The 23,863-nt window shown below is 44.5% G+C and overlaps 1 protein-coding gene across 2 annotated transcripts in view; it reads left to right on the forward strand.

Moving 5' to 3' along the window:
• Positions 1–23,863, forward strand: part of ASTN2 (astrotactin 2) — a 394,891-nt gene that overhangs the window by 154,538 nt on the left and 216,490 nt on the right. Inside the window, exons 4-6 of one of the 2 annotated variants that reach the window (XM_040322749.1) lie at positions 3,017–3,124; positions 13,415–13,561; positions 20,393–20,560. In XM_040322749.1, coding sequence (XP_040178683.1) covers positions 3,017–3,124; positions 13,415–13,561; positions 20,393–20,560 — 423 coding nt within the window. The remainder of the gene's footprint in view (positions 1–3,016; positions 3,125–13,414; positions 13,562–20,392; positions 20,561–23,863) is intronic. The other variant, XM_040322750.1, reaches the window with a different exon arrangement.

Here is a 23,863-nt window from a genome sequence, read left to right on the forward strand (position 1 = left end):
CTGTAGTTCTCCAATCTCTTGATTGGAACTTCAGAGACATTGTGAAAAGTCATACGTTATATCAACTCTGAGGCCTTGTACACACGAGGAGACATGTCCGCTGAAAACGGTCCGCGGACCGTTTTCATCAGACATGTCTGCTGGGAGCTTGTGATCTGATGTGTGTACACACCATCAGACCAAAATCCCCGCGGACAGAGAACGCGGTGACGTAGAAGACACCAACGTTCTCTAACACGGAAGTTCAATGCTGCCACGCATGCGTCGAATCAATTCGACGCATGCGCGGGATTTCGGGCTGCTGGTTATACGTCATAACCAGCGGACATGTCCGATGAGTCGTACTAACCATCGGACATGTCCGACAGACATGTTTTCAGCGGACAAGTTTCTTAGCATGCTAAGAAACTTTTGTCCGCTGGAAACCTGTCCGCTAGGCCGGAAAACTGTCCGCTAGGCCCTACACACGACCGAACATGTCCACTGAAACTGGTCCGCGGACCAGTTTCAGCGGACATGTTCGGTCGTGTGTACGGGGCCTAAGAGGAAGTGATAGTCCATATTGACATCCCTTTTATGCCCTTTAATCACCCATGATAGGCCAAAATTTTTTTTTTTAGGACAAATAGGTGTTGACGTCCCTTCTTTGGTCCTCTTGAGATAAGGCCTGTGACAGACCTAGCTGCGACAGAGGCTTTTGGAGAGGACTGAATGCGAGCCTCTTGCCTTCCGATTATGGGACAGGGCCTCAAAACAGGAAGGCGGATGGGTTATCCCGGCAGACAGACCTGGAACCTTAAGGCCCCGTACACACGACCGAACATGTTTGCTGAAACAGCAGACATGTTCGGTCGTCTGTACAGCCGAGCGGACAGGATTCCAGCGTACATTTGCCCGCCAGACCGTTTTCAAGCGGGCAAATGTTTCTAAACTTGCTTAGAAACATGCCCACTGGAATCCTGTCCGTCGGACATGTTCGGTCGTCTGTACAGACTTACCGTACATGTCCGAGCGGCCGCCATCCCTCGCATGCGTCGAATGACTTTGACGCATGCGTGGAAGCATTGAACTGCCAGGGCCACGCACGTCGCCGCGGCCTCGTCGCCGCGTATCGTGTACGCGCGGATTTCTGTATGATGGTGTGTACAGCCATCATACAGAAATCTCCGGGCGGGCATGTACGCTGAAAACGGTCCGGCGGACCGTTTTCATCGTACATGTTTGCCCGTCTGTACGAGGCCTTAGACTACTTTTCCAACATCCTCGAGTTGACCCGTTCGGGGTCCCACTGTGGCTGTTGGACTGTTTCTCAGGGGGGAGTATTGTAATGGACCTTGGAATGCTGAAGTGTTTGAATCTGTTACACATTGGGGGGTCTTCTGCCCTGTCTTAAGGCTAACCCCCCCCCCCCTCCAGACAGCTCCATGGTCTGGAGGAAAAGCATTGTTCTGTGTTTCGCTGTTTGTGTACTTTGATTGCCCCCTGGGGCTTCTGTCTCATTACACATAGCAGTCCATCTATTCAAGCTATCGGACCAATCCCTGCTGACCCTGTTTCAAGTCCTCATTTGCATGGCTAAGAGGACCTAATTGAGAACTACAATGTACTTTACAATTGACCAATTGGAAAGCGGTTGTTGGGGGCGGGGTGTTCAAACTGCTGTATAAAAGTGTGTTTTGTGCATCCAATAAAAGAGTTTCCTGTTTGAACTTACATACAGCCTGCCTGGTGTTTGTTCTGATGGATTATGAACGGCACATAGCTGTAGTTCGAATCCCGGAGCCTTGGATGACCGAACCATCAGACGTTGCGATCTGCAATCTGATTCAATAGCAGCAGAGGAGTGTCGGGAGAGTGGAACCGAGCGAGCAAGGGTCTTGTTACAAGGCCAAAATAATGACCAAAGCCACTGAAGTCTCTTTTTAAAGCGGAGGTCCACACAAAATGCAACCTCCGCTTTTTGGACCCCCCCTCCGGTGTCACATTTGGCACCTTTCAGGGGGGTGCAGGTACCTACAGATATAATACAGAAGACAGCAAGGACCATTTTGTTTGCTCAGCGCAAGTCTCGCATGTGCAGTAGGAAACCAGGCTGTGTGGCCGCAAGGCTTCACTTTCTGATTCCCTTACCAAAGATGGCAGCGACAGCATCCGAGGACCGAGGGACGGGTCGGCCTCGTGTGTTGTCATCGCGGGCGCGCTGGACAGGTAAGTGTCCTTATTTTAAAAGTCAGCAGCTGCAGTATTTGTAGCTGCTGACTTTAAAAAAAAAGAATTGGCGGACCTCCGCTTTAAAGTGAATAACAACCTAGCACAAGGCTTAATGCTGAACTCCAAGCAGAAATGAATGCAGCTCTGTATTCATTAACCAACCAAGTATCATTACCTAGCAGCCCCCCATACAGTAGAGCTTAGAGAAGGAGAGGCAGCACAAGAAGACAAACAGTTCATGTGCCAACAAAGAGCAGAAGGAGAGGGAGCAGAACCGCAGAGAGGTGAGGTCATCGTTCTGGTGCTTCCCCTCCACTGTCCAGTCACAGGCTGGTCTCCTGCCTTACCAGGCAGGGTATGCTCTGGATGGACGGAAGTACAGATCCGGTGGATGCATTTCGTCGTTGTATTTAGCGTTTTTTTTTTGTTTTTTTGTGAAGTTTAGCTTTAGGTTTTCAGTCTTGGTAGAAACTATGTTTTAAGTTAAGTAAATGGAATAAATTAACGCAGGATTGCTATTGAATTTAATTAATTAACATTGCGTTGTTCTGAAAAACCAAACAAACAAACGGCGAACAGCAAACAATACCCTGAGGGAGTCAGATGTTAAATAAAGAGAACAATACAAGCCCTCCCTTTATAACCGGTATTTATGTAAATGCACCAAAAAAAAAAACATTCAACAAATAAGCACAATACAATAGAGGAAAGGTTAAAATGAAATTGGAAATAGAATAAATAATAAAATGTTCTATGTAATATAGCCGTGTGACAGTGTACCCCCCGCGGTGCTCTTTTGTTGTAGATCCAAAGAGGATCCTGAAGTCAGAAGAGAACTCGGGATCCGAGACAGGAGATGAGGCCCAGTTGACTATCTGGGAACGGCAGCATGAAAATCATCAAAGAAGCAAAGGTACATGATCCTAGGGTCTTGCTAGGACACTTTATGGCATTGTGTGATAGTTGTATCATATAAGACTTCCATACATTTTAAGCAGACCTTCAGCCAAAAATATAAAAATTAATAGGGCATTAAAAGATTAAATAAATAAAAAAAACAGTTTGTGCTGCAATATCCAGAAATGTTCCCCCTGCAGTACCATTTCCCTGCCACTAGATGTCCTCAGCCCCACCCTAGCCTGTGACTGCACAGTAAAAGGAGAAGCAGCTCAGTGGTAAGCTTTTTTTTTTGTCACTCTAATTCAACCTACTTCTTGTGATCCCAAGTCATCCCGGACGAGCCCCCAACCTATGTCTTAACAGTGAAAGGAGAAGCAGCTCAGTGGTAAGCTCATTTCTTTGTGACTCTGATTCAACCTAGTTCTTGTGATCCCAAGTCATCCCGGACGAGCCCCCAACCTTTGTCTTAACAGTGAAAGGAGAAGCAGCTCAGTAGTAAGCTCATTTTTTGTCACTCTGATTCAACCTACTTCTTGTGATCCCAAGTTGTCCCGGACGAGCCCCCAACCTATGTCTTGACAGTGAAAGGAGAAGCAGCTCAGTGGTGTGCTCATTTCTTTGTCACTCTGATACAACCTACTTCTTGTGATCCCAAGTCATCCCGGACGAGCCTCCAACCTATGTCTCGACAGTGAAAGGAGAAGCAGCTCAGTGGTATGCTCATTTCTTTGTCACTCTGATTCAACCTACTTCTAGATGTCCTCAGCCCCACCCTAGCCTGTGACTGCACAGTAAAAGGAGAAGCAGCACAGTGATGAGCTCATCTCTCTGTCACTATGCTCTCTCTTCCCATAAGCATACTCCTTGCGAATTGCATATTCTATACAGACGCAGTGTCCCTACTTGGTTGAAACTGACATCTGATGATGTGAAGGAACAGATTTTCAAACTAGTCAAGAAGGGTCTCTCCCCGTCCCTAATTGTTGTTATTCTGAGGGACTCTCATGGTGTTGCTCAGGTTCACTTTGTAACTGGTAACAAGATCCTGTGGATCCTGAAATCAAGAGACTGGCCCCCGATCTGCCCGAGGACCTCTACCACCTGATCAAGAAGGCTGTGCGCAAAACATCTGGAGAGGAACAGGAAGGATAAAGATGCCAAATTCTGTTTGATTCTCATTGAAAGCCAAATTCACCGATTGGCTCGTTACTACAAGACCAGGAGAGTCCTCCCACCCACCTGGAAGCGCGAGTCCTCCACAGCCTCAGCCCCCGTCGCATAAATGTTGCTGAAACTTTAATAAAGTTCAAAATGTATAAAAAAAAAGAAAGAACCATAATAGTTCCAATTACATGAAAATTGGATTAACCCAATTGTGTAAAACTTTGGTGGAAAACTAAATAACACCCAGTGCTATAATAATAAATTAATAAAACTAGTATAATAATAATACCAATTTATTAAATAACCAATGATTAAATATGTGTATCATTACAAAATAACCTTCTAAATTAATAATAAAAACCAAAAATAATGAATTAATTACCCGCACAGATAGTCACACACAATCTCGTGTATGTGAACATATACATAAATTGATTATATCTACACACACAGGGGCGGACTGACAACTCATGGGGCCCCCGGGCAATAGGAGATTATGGGGCCCCCGGGCAATAGGAGATTATGGGGCCCCCCGGGCAAAAGGAGATTATGGGGCCACACACAGTATACACACACACACATACAGTATACACACACAGTATACCCACACACATTGAAAAGGTACTGGAGAGGCGGGGCAGCTATAATCTTGGGATTTTTAGACCAAAAGGATGTCGGTAAGGGACATTTCAGGGACAGATGTAAAAAAAACACAGATTTTTACATACTGTCCCTGGTTTTACTGAGGCTAGCAACCCTGATGGGGCCCCCTAGTGGCATGGGGCCCTCGGGCAGTGCCCGAGAGCCCAAATGGTCAGTCCGCCCCTGTACACACATATTACTAAACAGGTGTCAATGATTTTATAAATCCCCCAACATTTTTTTTAGGACTAAATATGTAAATGTGTGTAAAGAATTCACATATGTGACTCAGACCAGGTGTACAGTGATAACTATTATGAATTATCGATAAACGCATTTACATCAACATCAATATTTAACCCAAAGGGATTCATAGGTCTTAGCCCTATAGATCCAAGACATCTCCAATTTGGAAATCTCTCTCACCAGTGGTAATGTGTGAACCTGTAGGGGGCGTTTGGTCCTCCCTATATATTAAAGGCCACATGGGCACTGTAACATATGTGACTCAGACCAGGTGTACAGTGATAACTATTATGAATTATCGATAAACGCATTTACATCAACATCAATATTTAACCCATAGGATGCATAGGTCTTAGCCCTATAGATCCAAGACATCTCCAATTTGGAAATCTCTCTCACCAGTAGTAATGTGTGAACCTGTAGGGGGCGTTTGGTCCTCCCCTATATATTAAAGGCCACATGGGCACTGTAACAGATAAACCACACCCAGTGTGTACAACTATTCAGAGAACACACCCTACATTTACTGCATTGGTAAAAACCTGTTAACTGGTTAAACGGACCTTGTTGGTGGGAGGATCAAATATGTTGGGGGCCACTCTATTTCTCAATGAGGACGCCCCTCTAAACACCACCCGTGTTCTGTCGGGTGATACTGTCCTCAAAACTCAATCGTTATTAACAATGTGCCAGTGTCTAGACACTATCTGCTAGATGCTTTTGTGCTGTAGTTAGTAGCAAATGCTCCGGGCTGTCCAAACTCCAGGAGATTGAGCACAGTGACCGCGTGGAGTTTGCATGGCCTGGAACAACCACAACTAAGTTTGGTTGGAGCCAGGAGAAGATGCGCTGTGCACGCACACAGTTTGAATGACCCAGAGCAGTCACTAGGGGGCATAATATAGTGGAATTCAGCTCGTATGGGGGGCAACTCTTTTTCTGGATAGGACCCAAAACAGCTGCATCTATATATATATATATATATATATATATATATATATATATATATATATATATATATATATATATATATATATATATACAGAAGACCAGATGGCTGACAAGTCAACGAATCCAGAAGACAAACCGTTTGAGAATAGCAACAGAAATCTCAGAACTAGGGATAAGTGCTGTGATTTCAAAGGAAATTGATTTCACAACAATAGAATTGATTTTACAATTTTCGAAAAATTTTACCAGAGCCAAAACTCTTTCACCCATAATAGTTAGGTAAAATTTGCTGGGAAAGGAAGATCTCCTTTATTTTCTTTTGCTTACATTTTTCTTTTTCCTTGGGGATGTACTAATGGAAGTTTATTTATTTGATATTGTTTACTATTTGTTTATTTTACCTTTATTATTCACTGTCTACAGGGGAGGGAAAAAGGTATTTGATCCCCTGCTGATTTTGAACGTTTGCCCCACTGACAAAGAAACGATAAGTCTATAATTTTATTGGCCGGTTTATTATAACAGTGAGAGACAGAATAACAACAATACTATCCAGAAAAACACATTTCAAAAAAGTTATAAATTGATTTGCATTTTAGTGAGTGAAATAAGTATTTGATTCCCTATCAATTTTGCAAGATTTCTGTCTCCGAGGTGTATTCTATACAGGCAATGAGCTGAGATTAGGAGGACTCTCTTAAATGGAGTGCTCCTAATCTCAGCTTGATACCTGTATAAAAGACACCTGTCCACAGAAGCAACCAATCACATTCCAATCTCTCCACCATGGTCAAGACCAAAGAGCTGTCCAAGGATGTCGGGGAGAAGATTGTAGACCTACACAAGGCTGGAATGGGCTACAAGACCATCGCCAAGCATCTTGGTGAGAGGAGACAACGGTTGGTGGGATTATTGCCAAATGGAAGAAACACAAAATAACTGTCACTCTCCTTGGTCTGGGGCTCCATACAAGATCTCACCTCGTGGGGTTTCAATGGTCATGAGAAAAGTGAGGAATCAGCCCAGAACTACACGGGAGGATCTTGTCAATGATCTCATCTGGGACCATCGTCACCAAGATAACAATTGGTAACACACTACACCGGGAAGAACTGAAATCCTGCAGCCCTTACAAGGTCCCTCTGCTCAAGCAAGAACATGTACAGCCCGTCTGAAGTCTGCTAATGAACATCTGAATGATTCAGAGGAGAACTGGTTGAAAGTGCTTGATATCAACTCAACTTGCCGTGTTTGGAGGTGGAGGAATGCAGCCTATGACCCCCCCCCCCCCCCCAACGTCATACATGGTGGTGGAAACATCATGCTTTGGGGGTGTTTTTCTGCTATGGGGACATGACAACTTCACCACATCAAAGGGACGATGGACGGTGCCATATACCATCAAATCTTGGGTGAGAACCTCCTTCCTTCACCCAGGGCATTAAAAATGGGTCGTGGACATGTTTTCCAGTATGACAATGACCCAAAACATGGCAAGCACTTTCACACAGTTCTCAGGGGCTAATCAAGGGGTCAAGTGTGCTCCTAGGAAGTGCTTTCTAACTGTGTGGGGGATGGTTTAACTGGAGGAAAAGAGAGATCTGTGTTCCTGATTAGCAGGAACACAAGATCCCTCTCTTCCTCTCTGAAAGAACGACGGTCTGCCTTGTTTACATAGGCAGACGGCCGTTCTGTCTCTCCTGCAAACGGTCGGCACGTCCCGGCGGACATAGCGGGGGCCGGACCTTTTTATTGGCTCCTGCTGTGTCCAATCACAGCCGGAGCAGGTCACCAGTGGCACGTGCACTCGCCCGAGACCCCAAAGAGGAAACAACGTGTCATTGACACAAATTATACGGCACCATTTCTCCCACTAATACCAACAATGGGGCACTATATTCCCTACTTCCCGTACACACGATAGGTTAGCCAGAGGACAACGGTCTGATGGGCCGTTTTCATCTGTCAAAACCGATCGTGTGTGGGCCCCATAGGTTATTTAACCATCGGTTAAAAAAAAGCCAACTTACTTTAAATTTAATCAATGGTTTCCTAACCGATAGGTCAAAACCGATCGTTAGTAGGCACAACCATCGGTTAAAAATCTACGCATGCTCATGCTCAGAATCAAGTCGACGCATGCTTGGAAGCATTGAACTTCATTTTTTTCAGCACGTCGTGTTTTACGTCACCGCGTTCTGACACGATCGTTTTTTTTAACCGATGGTGTGTAGGCGCGACAGACCATCAGTCAGCTTCATCGGTTAACCTATGACAACGGTCCTTCAGACCGTTCTCATCCGATGGACTGATTGTGTGTAGGAGGCTTTATACCAACAATGGGGCACTGATCCTCACACTAAAACCAATGATGGTGCATTGTTTATGCTCATTGATGTTTGGAAATTTTCTTCTCCTACTGGCCACAGTCTAGGAGCCCCCTTAAGGTCTGAAGGACAGAAAAATGGCCCTTTGGAAAGTTTGGAGACCCCTGAAATGAAGTTAGATTTTTTACCTTTATATTCTCTTGTGTTAACCACTTCCCGACCGCTGCATGTATATGTACGTCCACAGAATGGCACGTACAGGCAAATGGGCGCACCTGTACGCCCTTGCCTTCTAGCGGGTGGGGGGTCCGATCGGGACCCCCCGCTACATGCGGCGGTCGGGTTCCCTCGGTGAGCGATCGGGACGACGGCGCGGCTATTTGTTTATAGCCGCTCTGTCGCGATCGCTCCTCGGAGCTGAAGAACGGGGAGAGCCGTATGTAAACACGGCTTCCCCGTGCTTCACTGTGGCGGCTGCATCGATCAAGTGATCCCTTTTATAGAGAGACTCGATCGATGACGTCAGACCTACAGCCACACCCCCCTACAGTTGTAAACACACACTAGGTGAACCCTAACTCCTACAGCGCCCCCTGTGGTTAACTCCCAAACTGCAACTGTCATTTTCACAATAAACAATGCAATTTAAATGCATTTTTTGCTGTGAAAATGACAATGGTCCCAAAAATGTGTCAAAATTGTCCGAAGTGTCCGCCATAATGCCGCAGTCACGAAAAAAATCGCTGATCGCCGCCATTAGTAGTAAAAAAAAAAAAATTTATAAAATTGCAATAAAACTATCCCCTATTTTGTAAACGCTATACATTTTGCGCAAACCAATTGATAAACGCTTATTGCGTTTTTTTTTACTAAAAATAGGTCGAAGAATACGAATCGGCCTAAACTGAGGGAAATTTTTTTTTTTTAGATATGTTTTTGGGCGATATTTATTATAACAAAAAGTAAAAAATATTGCATTTTTTTCAAAATTGTCGCTCTATTTTTGTTTACAGCGCAAAAAATAAAAACCGCAAAGGTGATCAAATACCACCAAAAGAAAGCTCTATTTGTGGGGAAAAAAGGACGCCAATTTTGTTTGGGAGCCACTTCGCACGACCGCGCAATTGTCAGTTAAAGCGACGCAGTGCCGAATCGCAAAAAAACTGGCCGGGTCCTTTACCTGCCTAAAGGTCCGGGTCTTAAGTGGTTAAGGTCTGAAGGACAGAAAAATGGCCCTTTGGAAAGTTTGGAGACCCCTGAAATGAAGTTAGATTTTTTACCTTTATATTCTCTTGTGTTAAAGGGCTGGTAACCTGCCAATATTGAATTTGGAATGGCTTTGAGGACAGCAGAGATGCGATTGGAAGCTATCCCTTTGATTTACTAAACTAGGTCAAGAAAATGGGATTAAGAAGAATTTTTTTGCAGTGAATGACACAACGAAACTGGAGATTTGGGGTGTTTTTAGAGCATATGTTAGAAGATAACTGTTACACCGGCTTGATATGATCAAAACTAGAACTAGACAGCAGGATTATGGGCTAGAAAGATTAGCTACGGGAGCAAAAGATAACTTTATACCTAATCCCAGAGACCAAAATAAACCAGCCTGGCCGCAAAATCAAAGAAATTTAACGGGTATTTGTAAAGAAAGTTCACAAAACTGAACTTACACAAATATATATTTTTTAATTTGTCTTCACATAAGAGTTGTCAATTTCAAATAATTTAATCACTTGTATTTTTATGCCCCTTGTGGACTTCATCAAAAAAATTTTTTATTTGAAACACACTTTATTGATTTTTTGAAAAAAAAAAATCTTTTACAAACACAGACAAATATATTACAAATGAAAAGGAACTAATCCAATATATATACTACAATTATGCCTCCAGTATCAATATGTCAATCACGGGAAATTACTATTATTATTTTTAATATTATACAGGATGTACTGTATATAGCACAGTTTACACAGCACTTTACAACATAAATATGTTAAAAAAAGGACTTAATATTTTTTTACATCCCTGCTACGGGCCTGGTTCATTAGGGATATTTTTGTTAATAATTAAAGCGGTGGTTCACCCTAAATAACAACATTCTACCATAAAATACCGCATAGTAGCGTGAGCTACAGTATGCCTTTATTATTTTTTTTGGCGCCGTACTCAGTTTATTCCCATAGTGAAGTTTCAGACTCCCCGCGGGGAATGGGCGTTCCTATGGAGAGGGAAGATGATTGACGGCCGGCTATGGCGCGTCACGATTCCCGAAAATAGCCGGAGTAGGTCTCGGCTCTTCACAGCGCTATACGGCGCCTGCGCACAGACTAGGCGCAGGCGCCGTGAAGAGCCAAGTCCTATTTCGGCTATTTACGGAGAAGCGTGACGCGCCATAGCTGGCCGTCAATCATGTTCCCCTCTTGATAGGAACGCCTACTCCCCAAGGGAGTCTGAAACTTCACTACGGCATTAAACTGTGAGTACGGGGCCAAAAAATAAAATAAAGGCATACTGTAGCTCGCGCTAGTATGCTTGATGGCATGCTAGAAAAAAAAAATTTCTTAGGGTGAACCCCCGCTTTAAGATAACAAAGTATTGAATATTTTTTTTTTTTTAGGGGACAAACTAATTTTTTTTTAATATTGTCTTACAACTATTTTTTTTATTTTCAATGTAATCTTTAGACAAAAAAATGTTGTTTTTTTTTTGACCAGTGTTAGTTTTGGAAAAAGTAATTTTGTCGTAATCAATTTTTGTAAGACAATAACCCAATTTGAACCCCCCAGAGAAAAATGTTTGTTATCTTAATTAGTGGAAAAGAATATTGCTCTGTAAACATTCTGAAGCCTTCTGTGGATGTCGGACAGCCTACGCCAATCCTTTGTCAAGAAGAACTCAATGACGACACAGGAGGGGTGAAGGCAGGGGTGGACTGACAACTCATGGGGCCCCCGGGCAATAGAAGATTATGGGGCCCCCAGTCTTACAGATGGCCACCACGCCAGGAGGCAGTGCAGAGGCGGGGCAGCTAAAATCTCAGAATTTTAACATCAAAAGCATGACGGTTTCGGACATATCAGGGACAGATGTAAAAAAAACACAGATTTTTACATACTGTCCCTGGTTTTATTGAGCCTGGCAACCCTGATGGGGCCCCCTAGAGGCATGGGGCCCTCGGGCAATGCCTGGGAGTCCCAATGGTCAGTCCGCCCCTGGGTGAAGGCTGTCAGGCAATCACAGAAGTCTATAGAATTTAAGACCGTTGAGAAGAGCAATGTCTTGCCATTAGAGACTCTTGTCAATGGTGTCATTTTGGTAAACCAGGGGTCTTAAACTGGCGGCCCTCCATCTGTTGCGAAACTACAAGTCCCATCACGCCTCTGCCTGTGGGAAACATGCTGGTAAATGTCAACCCTGCAATGCCTCACGGGACTTGTAGTTTCCCACCAGCTGGAGGCCCGCCAGTTAGAGATCTCTGCTGTAAACATTTTGTAGCCTTTTGTGGATTTCGGGCATCCTACACCCATCCTTTGTCAAGAACTCAATGACGACACAGGAGGGGTGTAGGCTGTCAGACACCCACAGATGTCTACAGAATGTTTATGGAGATGACACCATTGACAAGAGCAATGTCTTGCCATGGGTGACTCGTGTCAATGGTGTCATCTCTGTAAACATTCTGTAGCCTTCTGTGGAGGTCAGAAGCCTCCTTCATCAAGAACTCAATAATGGAATGTTGCTTCTGTTTGGAATCCATTTTTTACCTGCAATGAAAAAGAAGTGTTACTATAGAGGTAGAGTTACTCTACCAACACGTAATTTTGCATTAATTTTAGTGCATCCCTCATTTATTGCTGGACAGTTTATTCCCGACGTGTTGCTTCGGTTTTAGGTCAATATAGACACAAGTCAAGGAAGCTGTGGAACCCTTTTTTCCATGGAAAAGCTGCCAGACAAGAGTTAAAGTGGTGGTTCACCCTCAAAATGAACTTTCTAGCTAACCTATCTCCAGCCTTAATAAAGGCTTGTAGCGTTGTAATTTTTTTTAAAATGTGTACACTTACCTGTCTTCAGCCTCACTTCCGGGTCTTCTTCCTTGCGGGGAGTGGGCGTGTCGCTCCTTTTCTCCGACGGGGAGCTCTGCGCAATGTCTCCTGGGAGTGAGTGTTGATCCTCCCAGGAGACGCTCTGTGCTCGAGGCATAGATGATTGACGTGCGGGTAAAGCGCGTCAAGCCTTTCCGAAAATATCCGAGGGGGACTCGGCTCTTTACGGTGCTATACGGCGCCTGCGCCTGCCGTGTAGAGCTGACTGCGCAGGCGCCGTAAAGTGCAGAGTCCCATCTCGGATATTTTCGGAAGGCGTGGCGAGCTTTACCCGCACGTCAATCATCTATGACTTGTCTTAGGAACGCTTACTCCCCAGGGGAGCGAGAACCCGGAAGCCGGGTGAAAAGAACGAAAAAAACGTAAGTACAGCGAAAAAAATCCAGAATACTGTTGATGTCAGCAGTATGCTGGAAGTAATGGTATATAGATGTTTTAGGGGGAACCCCCGCTTTAAAATAAATAGTCCAAATGCCACCTCAAATTCTCATATCAATAAGATAAACCTTGGGTCCCAGCATCCATCTTCCTGCCTCCCAAGCAAAAAAAACTTGGCAGGAGATCTAACCCTACCTTACTCTATCCAAAGCTAAAAAAAAAGTTTTGGCTCTTCCTACACATTAAAAAAATAAAAGGCACTTACAATTGAAAAAAAAAAAAAACATATTTATTGCATTTCAGAACATTTTATATCTGCTGTGCCTTGGCACAAAGTGCTAAATAATTAGAGGTGAAAAGGCCGCGAATCACTAAAGATGATTATGTTTCAACCCAGTACTCATTGTATTTCCTGCTATATCTAATGTAAGTGTTTTATGACATTACTAAATATCTTTTTTTTTCTACTGTTCTTAATTTCAGGTGCCTTGAAGAGTCCGCTGAGCCGAACAGCCCTGACATTGGTCGGGGTGAGTGCCTGCGTCTTGGCTGTGGTGTGTGGGTCGCAAATATCCTGTCCACTCACAGTGAAGGTCACACTACATGTGCCAGAGCATTTCATCGCCGATGGTGAGAGAGTGGAGGGAACTTCAGAGTCAGGTTCTACACCAGCCATTCTCAACCGAGTTTCATGGAATCCAAGGGTTCCTCAAAAGGTTGCCAGGGGTTCATTGAGCTGTGGTTGACTGACCTCCCAATTTGATAGTGCCTGCAGGGCCAGATCTGATCTGGGGGTGCAGTAATAAAAGGCAGGGGACATAATGTATTAGGCTATCATTAGATTATGATTATTAAAGAGAACCTGTCTCTCCTTATATCAGGTGTCCCTAACACAGTCCCCTCTTACATCAAGAGTTCTCATCAGAGTCCCTCTTTTTACAACAGGGTGCCCCACAGAGTTCCTTTCGACGCCAAGTGTCCCATCAGAGTGTCCCTTTACATCTGTTGTCATTATATGGGGGCCTCTTACATCAGTTGTCCTCATCAGAGTCCCTCTAATACAAATTTCCCCATCAGAGTGCCCCCTTACTTCAGATGTCACCATTAGAGTGCCCCTTGCATAAACTGTTCACACGAGAATGCCCCCTTATATCAATTGCCTCGTCAGAATCCCCATTTACATCAAATGTCCCCATTAGAGTGCCCCCTTATATCAATGTCCCCATCAAAGTGCCCCCTTACTTCAGCTGTCCCCATCAGAGTGCCCACTTATATCAATGTCCCCATCAAAGTGCCCCCTTACTTCAGATGTCCCCACCAGAGTGCCCCATTACATCAGGTGTCCCATTAAATGTCCTTTTACATAAGTTATCCCCATATGAGTGCCCCTTACATAAACCGTTAACACTAGAGTGCCCCCTTACATCAATTGCATTGCCCCATCAGAATTCCCTTTACATCAAATGTCCCCATCAGAGTGGCTCCTTATATCAATGTCCCCATCAGAGTGTCCCTTTACTTCAGATGTCCCCATCAGAGTGGCTCCTTATATCAATGTCCCCATCAGAGTGTCCCTTTACTTCAGATGTCCCCATCAGAGTGGCTCCTTATATCAATGTCCCCATCAGAGTGTCCCTTTACTTCAGATGTCCCCATCAGAGTGGCTCCTTATATCAATGTCCCCATCAGAGTGTCCCTTTACTTTAGATGTCCCCATCAGAGGCCCCCCTACACCAAATGTCCCCATCAGAGTCCCACTTACTTTAATGCCCCCATCAAAGTACCCCCTTACATCAGTTGCCCCCCTCAGATCAGTACATGCACTCTCAGAAACCTGGGGGGGGGGGGACGCAACTAAAATCTGGAGAGAGTGCGGTGGACTTTATAGCACTTTGATAGACCACTAAAGTAGAACTGTAGCAAGGCTATGGCCATTTAAATATTTAGTTAATGCCATATACTGTACATCATTTTTCCCAACAGAGTCCCCCTAACAATAAATGTCCCCATCGGAGTGCCCCCTCACATCATGTGTCCCATCAGAGTGCCCTTTTACATCACTTTTCCTCATATGAGTGCCCCTTATATCAATTTTCCTCAACAGAGTGCCCCCTTACATAAACTGTTCACACCAAAGTGCCCCGTACATCAATTGCCCCATCAGACCCCCCTTTACATCAAATGTCCCCATCATAGTGCCTCCTTATATCAATGTTCCCATCAGAGTCTCCCTTACTTCAGATGTCCCCATCAGAGTGTCCCCTTACTTCAGATGTCCCCATCAGAGTCCCTGATACATCAAACGTCCCCATCAGAGTCCGTCATATGTTAATGCCCCCATCAGAGTCTCCCTTACTTCAGATGTCCCCATCAGAGTGTCCCCTTACTTCAGATGTCCCCATCAGAGTCCCCGATACATCAAACGTCCCCATCAGAGTCCGCCTTATGTTAATGCCCCCCATCAGAGTACCCCCTTACATCAGTTGCTTCCCATCAGATCAGTGAATGCACTCTCAGAGACCGGGAGGGGTGGGGGGGGGTCGCAACTAAAATCTGAAGAGAGTGCAGTGGCCTTTAGTAGCCTATCTCTTTGATAGGCCACTAAAGTAGAACTGTAACAAGGCTATGGGCATAAAAATATTTAGTTATTGGCATATACATAATACACACACTACAAAATAAAGAAACTATGCGTTAACTCAAAAATTGCAGTAAAGAGGTAAAAATAAGAAAATGGGAAATCTCCAAATTTACAGAATTTTTTTTTTTTTTTAATTCAGTTGCTCCTTTTGCTGAATACAAAGTTTCCTCTGATTGGCTGAGGCGGAGAGGTGGGTGGATGACATCATGATCTCTCTCTCAGCCAATCAGTGAAAGTGTTGTATTTATTTATAGAATACAAAGCTTCCTGTGAAGGGCTGGGAGGCGCGTGGATGACTTCATGATCTCTGTCTCAGCCAATCAGTGAAAGTGTTGTATTTATTCATAGAATACAAAGCTTCCTGTGAAGGGCTGGGAGGTGGGTGGATGACTTCCTGATCTCAGTCTCAGCCAAACAGAGGAAGTGTTGTATTTCTTAAAAGAATACAAAACTTCCTGTCATTGGCTGAGATGGAGAGGCAGTTGGATGACGTCATGATCTCTGTCTCAGCCAATCAGAGGGAGTGTTGGTATTCATAGAATAAGCTTCCTCTGATTGGCTGAGGCAGGGAGTCAACTGAATGACATCATGATCTCTGTCTCAGTCAATCAGAGGAAGTGTTGTATTTATTCATAAAGTACAAAGCTTCCTGTGAATGGCAGAGAGGCGGGTGGCTGACATCATGATCTCTGTCTCAGCGAATCAGAGAACGTGTTGTATTTATTCAAAGAATACAAAGCTTCCTGTGATTGGCTGAGGCAGAGAGGCAGTTGGATGATGTCATGATCTCTGTGTCAGCCAATCAGAGAATGTGTTGTATTTATTCATAGAATACAAAGCTTCCTGTGATCTGCCCAACACTTTTTTTTTTGGAAGGGGGAGGGAAAGTGCATGTTTTACTGCCGAAACCCAGCACTGTATACTGTATACATGGGGCTACATACAGTTTATACAGCGGGCCCCAGCAAGAACGCCTGTTAATGCACTATATAGCTCATTTGGGCCAAGTTGGCCCGCACATGGGCCCAGTTTTATTGAGAGCAAGGCGCACATTACGCCACCGTAGAGCAAACACCGTACGCCACGCCAACGTAGCGCGGAGAGGCAAGCATTGCATTCAGCAAACCAGTGCTCCCAACGCTGCGCCAGCGTGGAGTGGGTTACGAAGGCGCACGCCGCCGTAGGTGGAAGTGGGCGTGACCCCATGCAAATGAGGCGTGGCCCCATGCAAATGATGGGCCGAGCGCCAGACAGGTACGTATCACGAACTGCGCATGCGCCGTGATGTGGACGCATGCACAGCACCCCCTGCGCCTGCTCACAAACACGCCGGCACAACTGCCTAAGCTACGCCGGATCACCGCATACGCTGTGAACATAACGTACGCCCAGCCAGACACACGTCCAACGCACAATACGCCGGCTTGTGTTCCCTGGTGCAGACCTGTGCATGTCTGTTGCCAGGTTGCACCTCATTTATGGGGAATAACTTCACGCCGGACGTACAACTTACGCGCATCTCACGTAGCATGCGCCGGGCACACGCACGTTCGTGAATCTCCGTATTTCCCTCATTTGCATGTTTGAATGGCTAATTAATGGGAGCAGCACCATGCGCCCAGCCCATATGTGCGCCCACCCTACGCCGGTGTGTGCAAGCTACGTCGGTGGGGTGTATCCTGTTTTTAGGCGCATGTTGGTTCGTGGGTCTGCCACACACATACGCCGGCGCACATTTGCACTTACGTCGGCGTAACGTTTTATACGTCGGCGTTAGTGCTTTGTGAATTTGGGCCAAACTATTTAAAGGGCCATTAAATGCGGAGCTAGGCTTCAAATAATATATTCATGAATACAAAAACCGTATAAATTTTATATCTGCCTGAAGTTCAGCTTTAAATTTGATTCGGTGCCCTTCTTTTTTTTTTTTTTACAATCTCGCTGACTCTGATTAACTGGGAAAGCCGAAGGGGTACTTGTCTTTTCATGAAAGGACCTTGCAGAATCGGGGGCAGTATAATTGCGACTGGCAGGTCTGCGGATGCCCCATAAATCAGCGTTTTTTCCCCCCGCGTGCAATCAGCTGCGTCTCCTTTTTTCGCCACGAACGACCCAGTAAATGGCCTTTGTTAACATATTATAAATATCCCGTATATATAAAAAAAATCAGACAGAAATCTCATTATAATCAGCGGCACGGCAACAAAAGGTAAATTGTAGGCTTTTAACGATAAGATATTGCCGAAGTTTTTTTTTTTTGCTGAAGAAAATGTACAGCGCTACGCTAATGGAACAATAACTACATGCTACTCCAGATATTTACCCGAAATAAAAGCGGAAAAGGCTGCGGATACACATAAAAGCAATTGTTTAATGCTAGGTGCGGCGAACGCACAGCCAGCCATGCCTTGTGGAGGTAATCAGCTTTTTCCTATCTTAAGCCATTCTGTACAATTATTTTTAATGATTGCCCATTATTCCTCAACATGCTGAACTGTCAAGCGATATGAGTCTATAAAGCATTCATTCTCAGTGGTTGTTATGCCGTATATTTTATGCCCGTTTCTCCCTTTTGGAAACGCAATTAAAACCGCCCGAAGGACTCTTTAACTGGGGAGGATCCCTGCCATTTTTGCCGGAAGGCAATTTGGTCTTTAGGAAATTAAGTGGAACTTTCAGTAACTTTAGACGTCTTCGGAAATGCGTCTCATGATTTCTGCATAAAGAAGTAGTGACTGAAGAAAGATCGTCGCAGCCAATCAGCGATGTTCGGCAATTGCTCGGAAAGACACGGAAATACTAATTTTCCGAGCCTTTCCGACATTTGCCAAGGTCAGCCAACGTGTCCTCAGGCCTTTCCGGCCATTTCCGAGGCTCTCCGGCGCCCCCCCCCCCCCCACCTCTGGCCGCATGCAGGCCCGTCGCTACAGGACAGGCAAAACAAACAATTGCTTGGGGCCCCCAACTTCCCCTTCCCAGGCTGTAGTGTGGCCGAGCTCCTCTTCTTTCCTCCTGTCATTCCGGCCGAGTACCGCGCGGTACAGGAGATTCAGTTTCCTGTTCCCGGCCGGATTGACAGGAAGTGCACACTGAGGGCCAGATTCACGTAGGAGAGCGCATCTTTGTGCGGGCGTAACGTATCCTATTTACGTTACGCCTCCGCAACTTTGACAGGCAAGTGCTGTATTCACAAAGCAAAGTTGCGGCCGTTTAGCGTAAATAGGCCGGCGTAAGCCCGCCTAATTCAAATGTGGAAGATGTGGGCGTGTGTTATGTAAATTTATTGTGACCCCACGTAAATGAAGTTTTTTACGAACGGCGCGTGCGCCGTCCGTGAAAGTATCCCAGTGCGCATGCTTCAAATTAACCCGCAAAAAGCCAATGCTTTCGACGTGAACGTAAATGACGCACAGCCCTATTCGCGAACGACTTACGCAAACAACGTAAAACGTGAAAAATGTTACGCTGTTCCGACGTCCATACTTAACATTGGTACGCCTCATCTACGCCTCATAGAGCAGGGGTAACTTTACGCCGGAAAAAGCCTAACGTAAACGGCGTATCTGTACTGCGTCGGCCGGGCGCACGTTCGTGAATAGGCGTATCTAGCTGATTTACATATTTCTAGGCGTAAATCAGCGTACACGCCCCTAGCAGCCAGCGTTAATATGCAGTTAAGATACAATGGCGTAGGAGACTTACGCTGGTCGTATCTTAGAGAAATTATGGCGTATTTGATTCTTTGAATCAGGCGCCAAGATACGACGGCTCGGACTCTGAGATACGACGGCGTATCTGGAGATACGCCGTTGTATCTTCTACGTGAATCCGGGCCTGAGTGCTCACTTCCTGTCAGTCCGGCCGGGAACAGGAAACTGAATCTCCTGTACTGCACGGGACCCGGCCGGTGTTCTGCCGATTAAGTTCCGCCCAGCGGATAAGGACCCCCCTTGTACTGCGCAAATACGGCAGGACACCTGACTGACAGGAGGAAGAAGAACTCGGCCACGCTACAGCCTACAGGTAAGAAGGGGAAGTGAGAATAGAATAACATAGGGGGAAGAAGTAAAAAGAGGCTATATTTTACACTGATTTGTAAGATATTTTTATGAATAAACCTCATTGGTTGATCTACACCATATGGAGCCCTCTTTTATATTTCATGCTATGCTGGGGCACTAGTGATTCATCTTGCCCCACCATCACCGCTTCCATCCACCCGGCTGTTGGTTTTCCGCTTGCTGTGGTTCTGCGCTTTGCGAGCGTGCCGGGGGGGGGGGGGGGGGGGGGGGCCCATGTCCATTTTGCTTGGGGCCCCCTAATTCCTTCAAACGGCCCTGGCCGCATGTGGCATTGCATCCTATTGAAGTCACCGCGGAACAAATTATTTTAGTTTCCATTGACTTCAATGGGGAAACTCGCTTTTGATATGCGAGTTCCTTGGATTACGAGCGTTCTCCTGGAAAACATTATGCTCGTAATCCGAGGTTCCACTGTAAAATTGTGAAGGATTGTTTCTCATTCATTAGAATCTAAAGCTCCTTTATTGCCATGTTTTGTAATGAGAGAATTGTATTTTGGCAGCCTAGCTTTACAAATGTCACCCGTAGCTTTTTAAAAGGTTACCAATTTTAATTATTCTACTCACAATTCCACCCGTAGTTGTAGAACATGTGCAGTTACTAGTCCCCAAGGACAAGAATATCATTTCATAATTTTTTGTGTTTGTACAATAAACTGAAATAATATAATCTACTTGTTAAATTTTAATTGAACCAGCCTGATAATATATATATCGCTTTTATCTGTTTAATTTGTAGGCAGCAGCTTTGTAATCACGGAAGGCAGCTATCTCGATATATCTAACTGGGTAAACCCAGCCAAGCTTTTTCTCTACTATCAAGTAAATGCCACCTCTCCTTGGGTGCGGGATCTTTGTGGCCAAAGAACTATAGATTCCTGTGAACAGATCTGTGACCCAGAGACAGGTGAGTCCAAGAAATATAGAAGATTTAGGCCCCTTGTTATGGATGGATGCAAGTTGATAATGCTAGACTAGGTATTGGACACTAGAGCTTCCAAAGATCCCTCATTTTGAAGGACTTTCCCACTTAAAGGTCCCTCATTTTGAATGGCTTTGCCACTTAAAGGTCCCTCAATTTGAAGGGCTTTGCCACTTAAAGGTTCCTCATTTTGAAGGACTTTCCCACTTAAAGGTCCCTCATTTTGAAGGGCTTTGCCACTTAAAGGTTCCTCATTTTGAAGGACTTTCCCACTTAAAGGTCCCTCATTTTGAAGGGCTTTGCCACTTAAAGGTCCCTCATTTTGAAGGACTTTCCCACTTAAAGGTCCTTCATTTTGAAGAACTTTGCCACTTAAAGGTCCCTCATTTTGAAGGACTTTGCCACTTAAAGGTCCCTCATTTTAAAGGACTTTTCCACTTAAAGGTTCCTCATTTTGAAGGCCTTTCCCACTTAAAGGTCCCTCATTTTGAAGGACTTTCCCACTTAAAGGTCCCTCATTTTGAAGGACTTTCCCACTTAAAGGTTCCTCATTTTGAAGGACTTTCCCACTTAAAGGTTCCTCATTTTGAAGGGCTTTCTCACTTAAATGTCCCTCATTTTGAAGGGCTTTCCCACTTAAAGGTCCCTCATTTTGAAGGACTTTGCCACTTAAAGGTCCCTCATTTTGAAGGACTTTCCCACTTAAAGGTCCCTCATTTTGAAGGACTTTCCCACTTAAAGGTCCCTCATTTTGAAGGACTTTCCCACTTAAATGTTCCTCATTTTGAAGGACTTTCCCACTTTCGGGAAACCAAATCTCAGTTTCCTCCTCAGTTCTCCTTGTTGGTTTGATGTATGGAACAGATTTCAACCTCTAAATTATCACATTTTAAATAAAAAATGTTGGTGATACAAGCACTTGTGGGTTTTACCAATCATTTTTTTTTTCATTTTTATTCTTCCAGGTCTATTGGGCATACTTATTTTCAGATGCTTGCAAAATTAGCAAACAGTGTGGGAAAAGAAAATTCTAGAATGTAACACTAGAGAGATCACCAGTAGGAGGAATAGGGTCCTAAATCTTCTATATAGATCTTTATATCACTAGAGGGGTCACCAGCAGGAGGAAGAAGGTCCTGATTCCTCTATATAGATCTTTATATCACTAGAGGGGTCACCAACAGGAGGAAGGTGGTCCTGATTCCTCTATATAGATCTTATATCACTAGAGGGGTCACCAGCAGGAGGAAGGTGGTCCTGATTCCTCTATATAGATCTTATATCACTAGAGGGGTCACCAGCAGGAGGAAGGTGGTCCTGATTCCTCTATATAGATCTTTATATCACTAGAGGGGTCACCAGCAGGAGGAAGGAGGTCCTGATTCCTCTATATAGATCTTTATATCACTAGAGGGGTCACCAGCAGGAGGAAGGAGGTCCTGATTCCTCTATATAGATCTTATATCACTAGAGGGGTCACCAGCAGGAGGAAGGTGGTCCTGATTCCTCTATATAGATCTTTATATCACTAGAGGGGTCACCAGCAGGAGGAAGGAGGTCCTGATTCCTCTATATAGATTTTTAGTTAGACGTCATGTAGGATACTGTGTCCAGTTCTGTTGACCTCACCTACAAATAGATGTTTCGAAGAAAGAACACGTGCAGAGATGGGCAACAAAAGTGGTAAAAGATTTGAGGGACAAAACATATCAGGAGAGACTTCAAGAACTGAATATATACAGTCTTTGGGAAAGCAGGAAAAGGGGGACATGACTGAAATGTTTAAATACATGAAGGGTGTGGATAAGATGAAGAAGGGCAGTACTGTCAATATGAAGCCAAGATCCAGAACATGTGGCATGACCTCAACCTAGCATGAGTAAATTTCAATACTAATCTTAAAAATAATTATTTTACTGAAAGAGTTAAATGGGGGTGTAAGTTCTTGGAAATGTACGAAAGACTGCTGACATCCCTATGCTATTTAGAAAAGAGTGTGCAGCTAGTACACTTGGGATTGCCCCATGGCATGACTGCCTAAAAGGTCCCATGGGGCAATCCCAAGTGTACTAGCTGCACACTCTTTACTGAAAGAGTTGTTGATGCTTGGAATAGACTTCCAGCAGATGTAGCGGGAAAAAAAAGATGATATATATACAGTATACACACACAGTATATAAAAAGGGTCAAACTTGATGGACCATTTGTCTTTTTCTGCCGTCACTCTTCTATGTTTCTATCTAACTTGGATGGTGCCAGGGAGATGTCCTTTGCATACGTGGCCTGTGCTAGGAAGTGTATCTATTTTTTGTCTCAGAAAGTTTGAAGGTTTGGAAGTTGTCTTTACCAACTGGAATTTTGGTGAATGCTTGGGTCCCTCCAGAGTTTACCTTTAAAAGCAGGTAGTAGTGGATTAATGTCCTCCCTAATAGTCTCTGCATAGTTCTAACATCAAAGTTACTCAGTAGAGCCAGTTGGATAGGACCAGTGGAACCTTTCCTCTCAATAACATACCTAAGACATACCTACTGACACCAATGTTCTTTTTAGCTGTCTGAAATTAGCTTTTTTTCTCAATGATCATTGGTGATCATTGAGAAAGGGCATTCTTCTCACAGACGACCACTGAACATTCTTCTCACCGATCACCAATGTAAGGAACATTCTTCTCACTGATCACCAATGTAAGGGACATTCTTCTCACTGATCACCAATGTAAGGGACATTCTTCTCACTGATCACCAATGTAAGGGACATTCTTTCCACTGATCACCAATGTAAGGGACATTCTTCCCACTGATCGCCAATGTAAGGGACATTCTTCTCACTGATCACCAATGTAAGGGACATTCTTCCCACTGATCACCAATGTAAGGGACATTCTTCTCACTGATCACCAATGTAAGGAACATTCTTCCCACTGATCACCAATGTAAGGGACATTCTTCCCACTGATCACCAATGTAAGGGACATTCTTCCCACTGATCACCAATGTAAGGGACATTCTTCTCACTGATCACCAATGTAAGGAACATTTTTCTCACTGATCACCAATGTAAGGAACATTCTTCTCACTGATCACCAATGTAAGGAACATTCTTCTCACTGATCACCAATGTAAGGGACATTCTTCTCACTGATCACCAATGTAAGGGACATTCTTCCCACTGATCACCAATGTAAGGAACATTCTTCCCACTGATCACCAATGTAAGGAAAATTCTTCCCACTGATCACCAATGTAAGGAACATTCTTCTCACTGATCAACAATGTAAGGAACATTCTT

This window comes from Rana temporaria, chromosome 9 (assembly GCF_905171775.1).
Source record: "Rana temporaria chromosome 9, aRanTem1.1, whole genome shotgun sequence".
In the NCBI taxonomy this organism is placed as follows: Eukaryota; Metazoa; Chordata; class Amphibia; order Anura; family Ranidae; genus Rana; species Rana temporaria.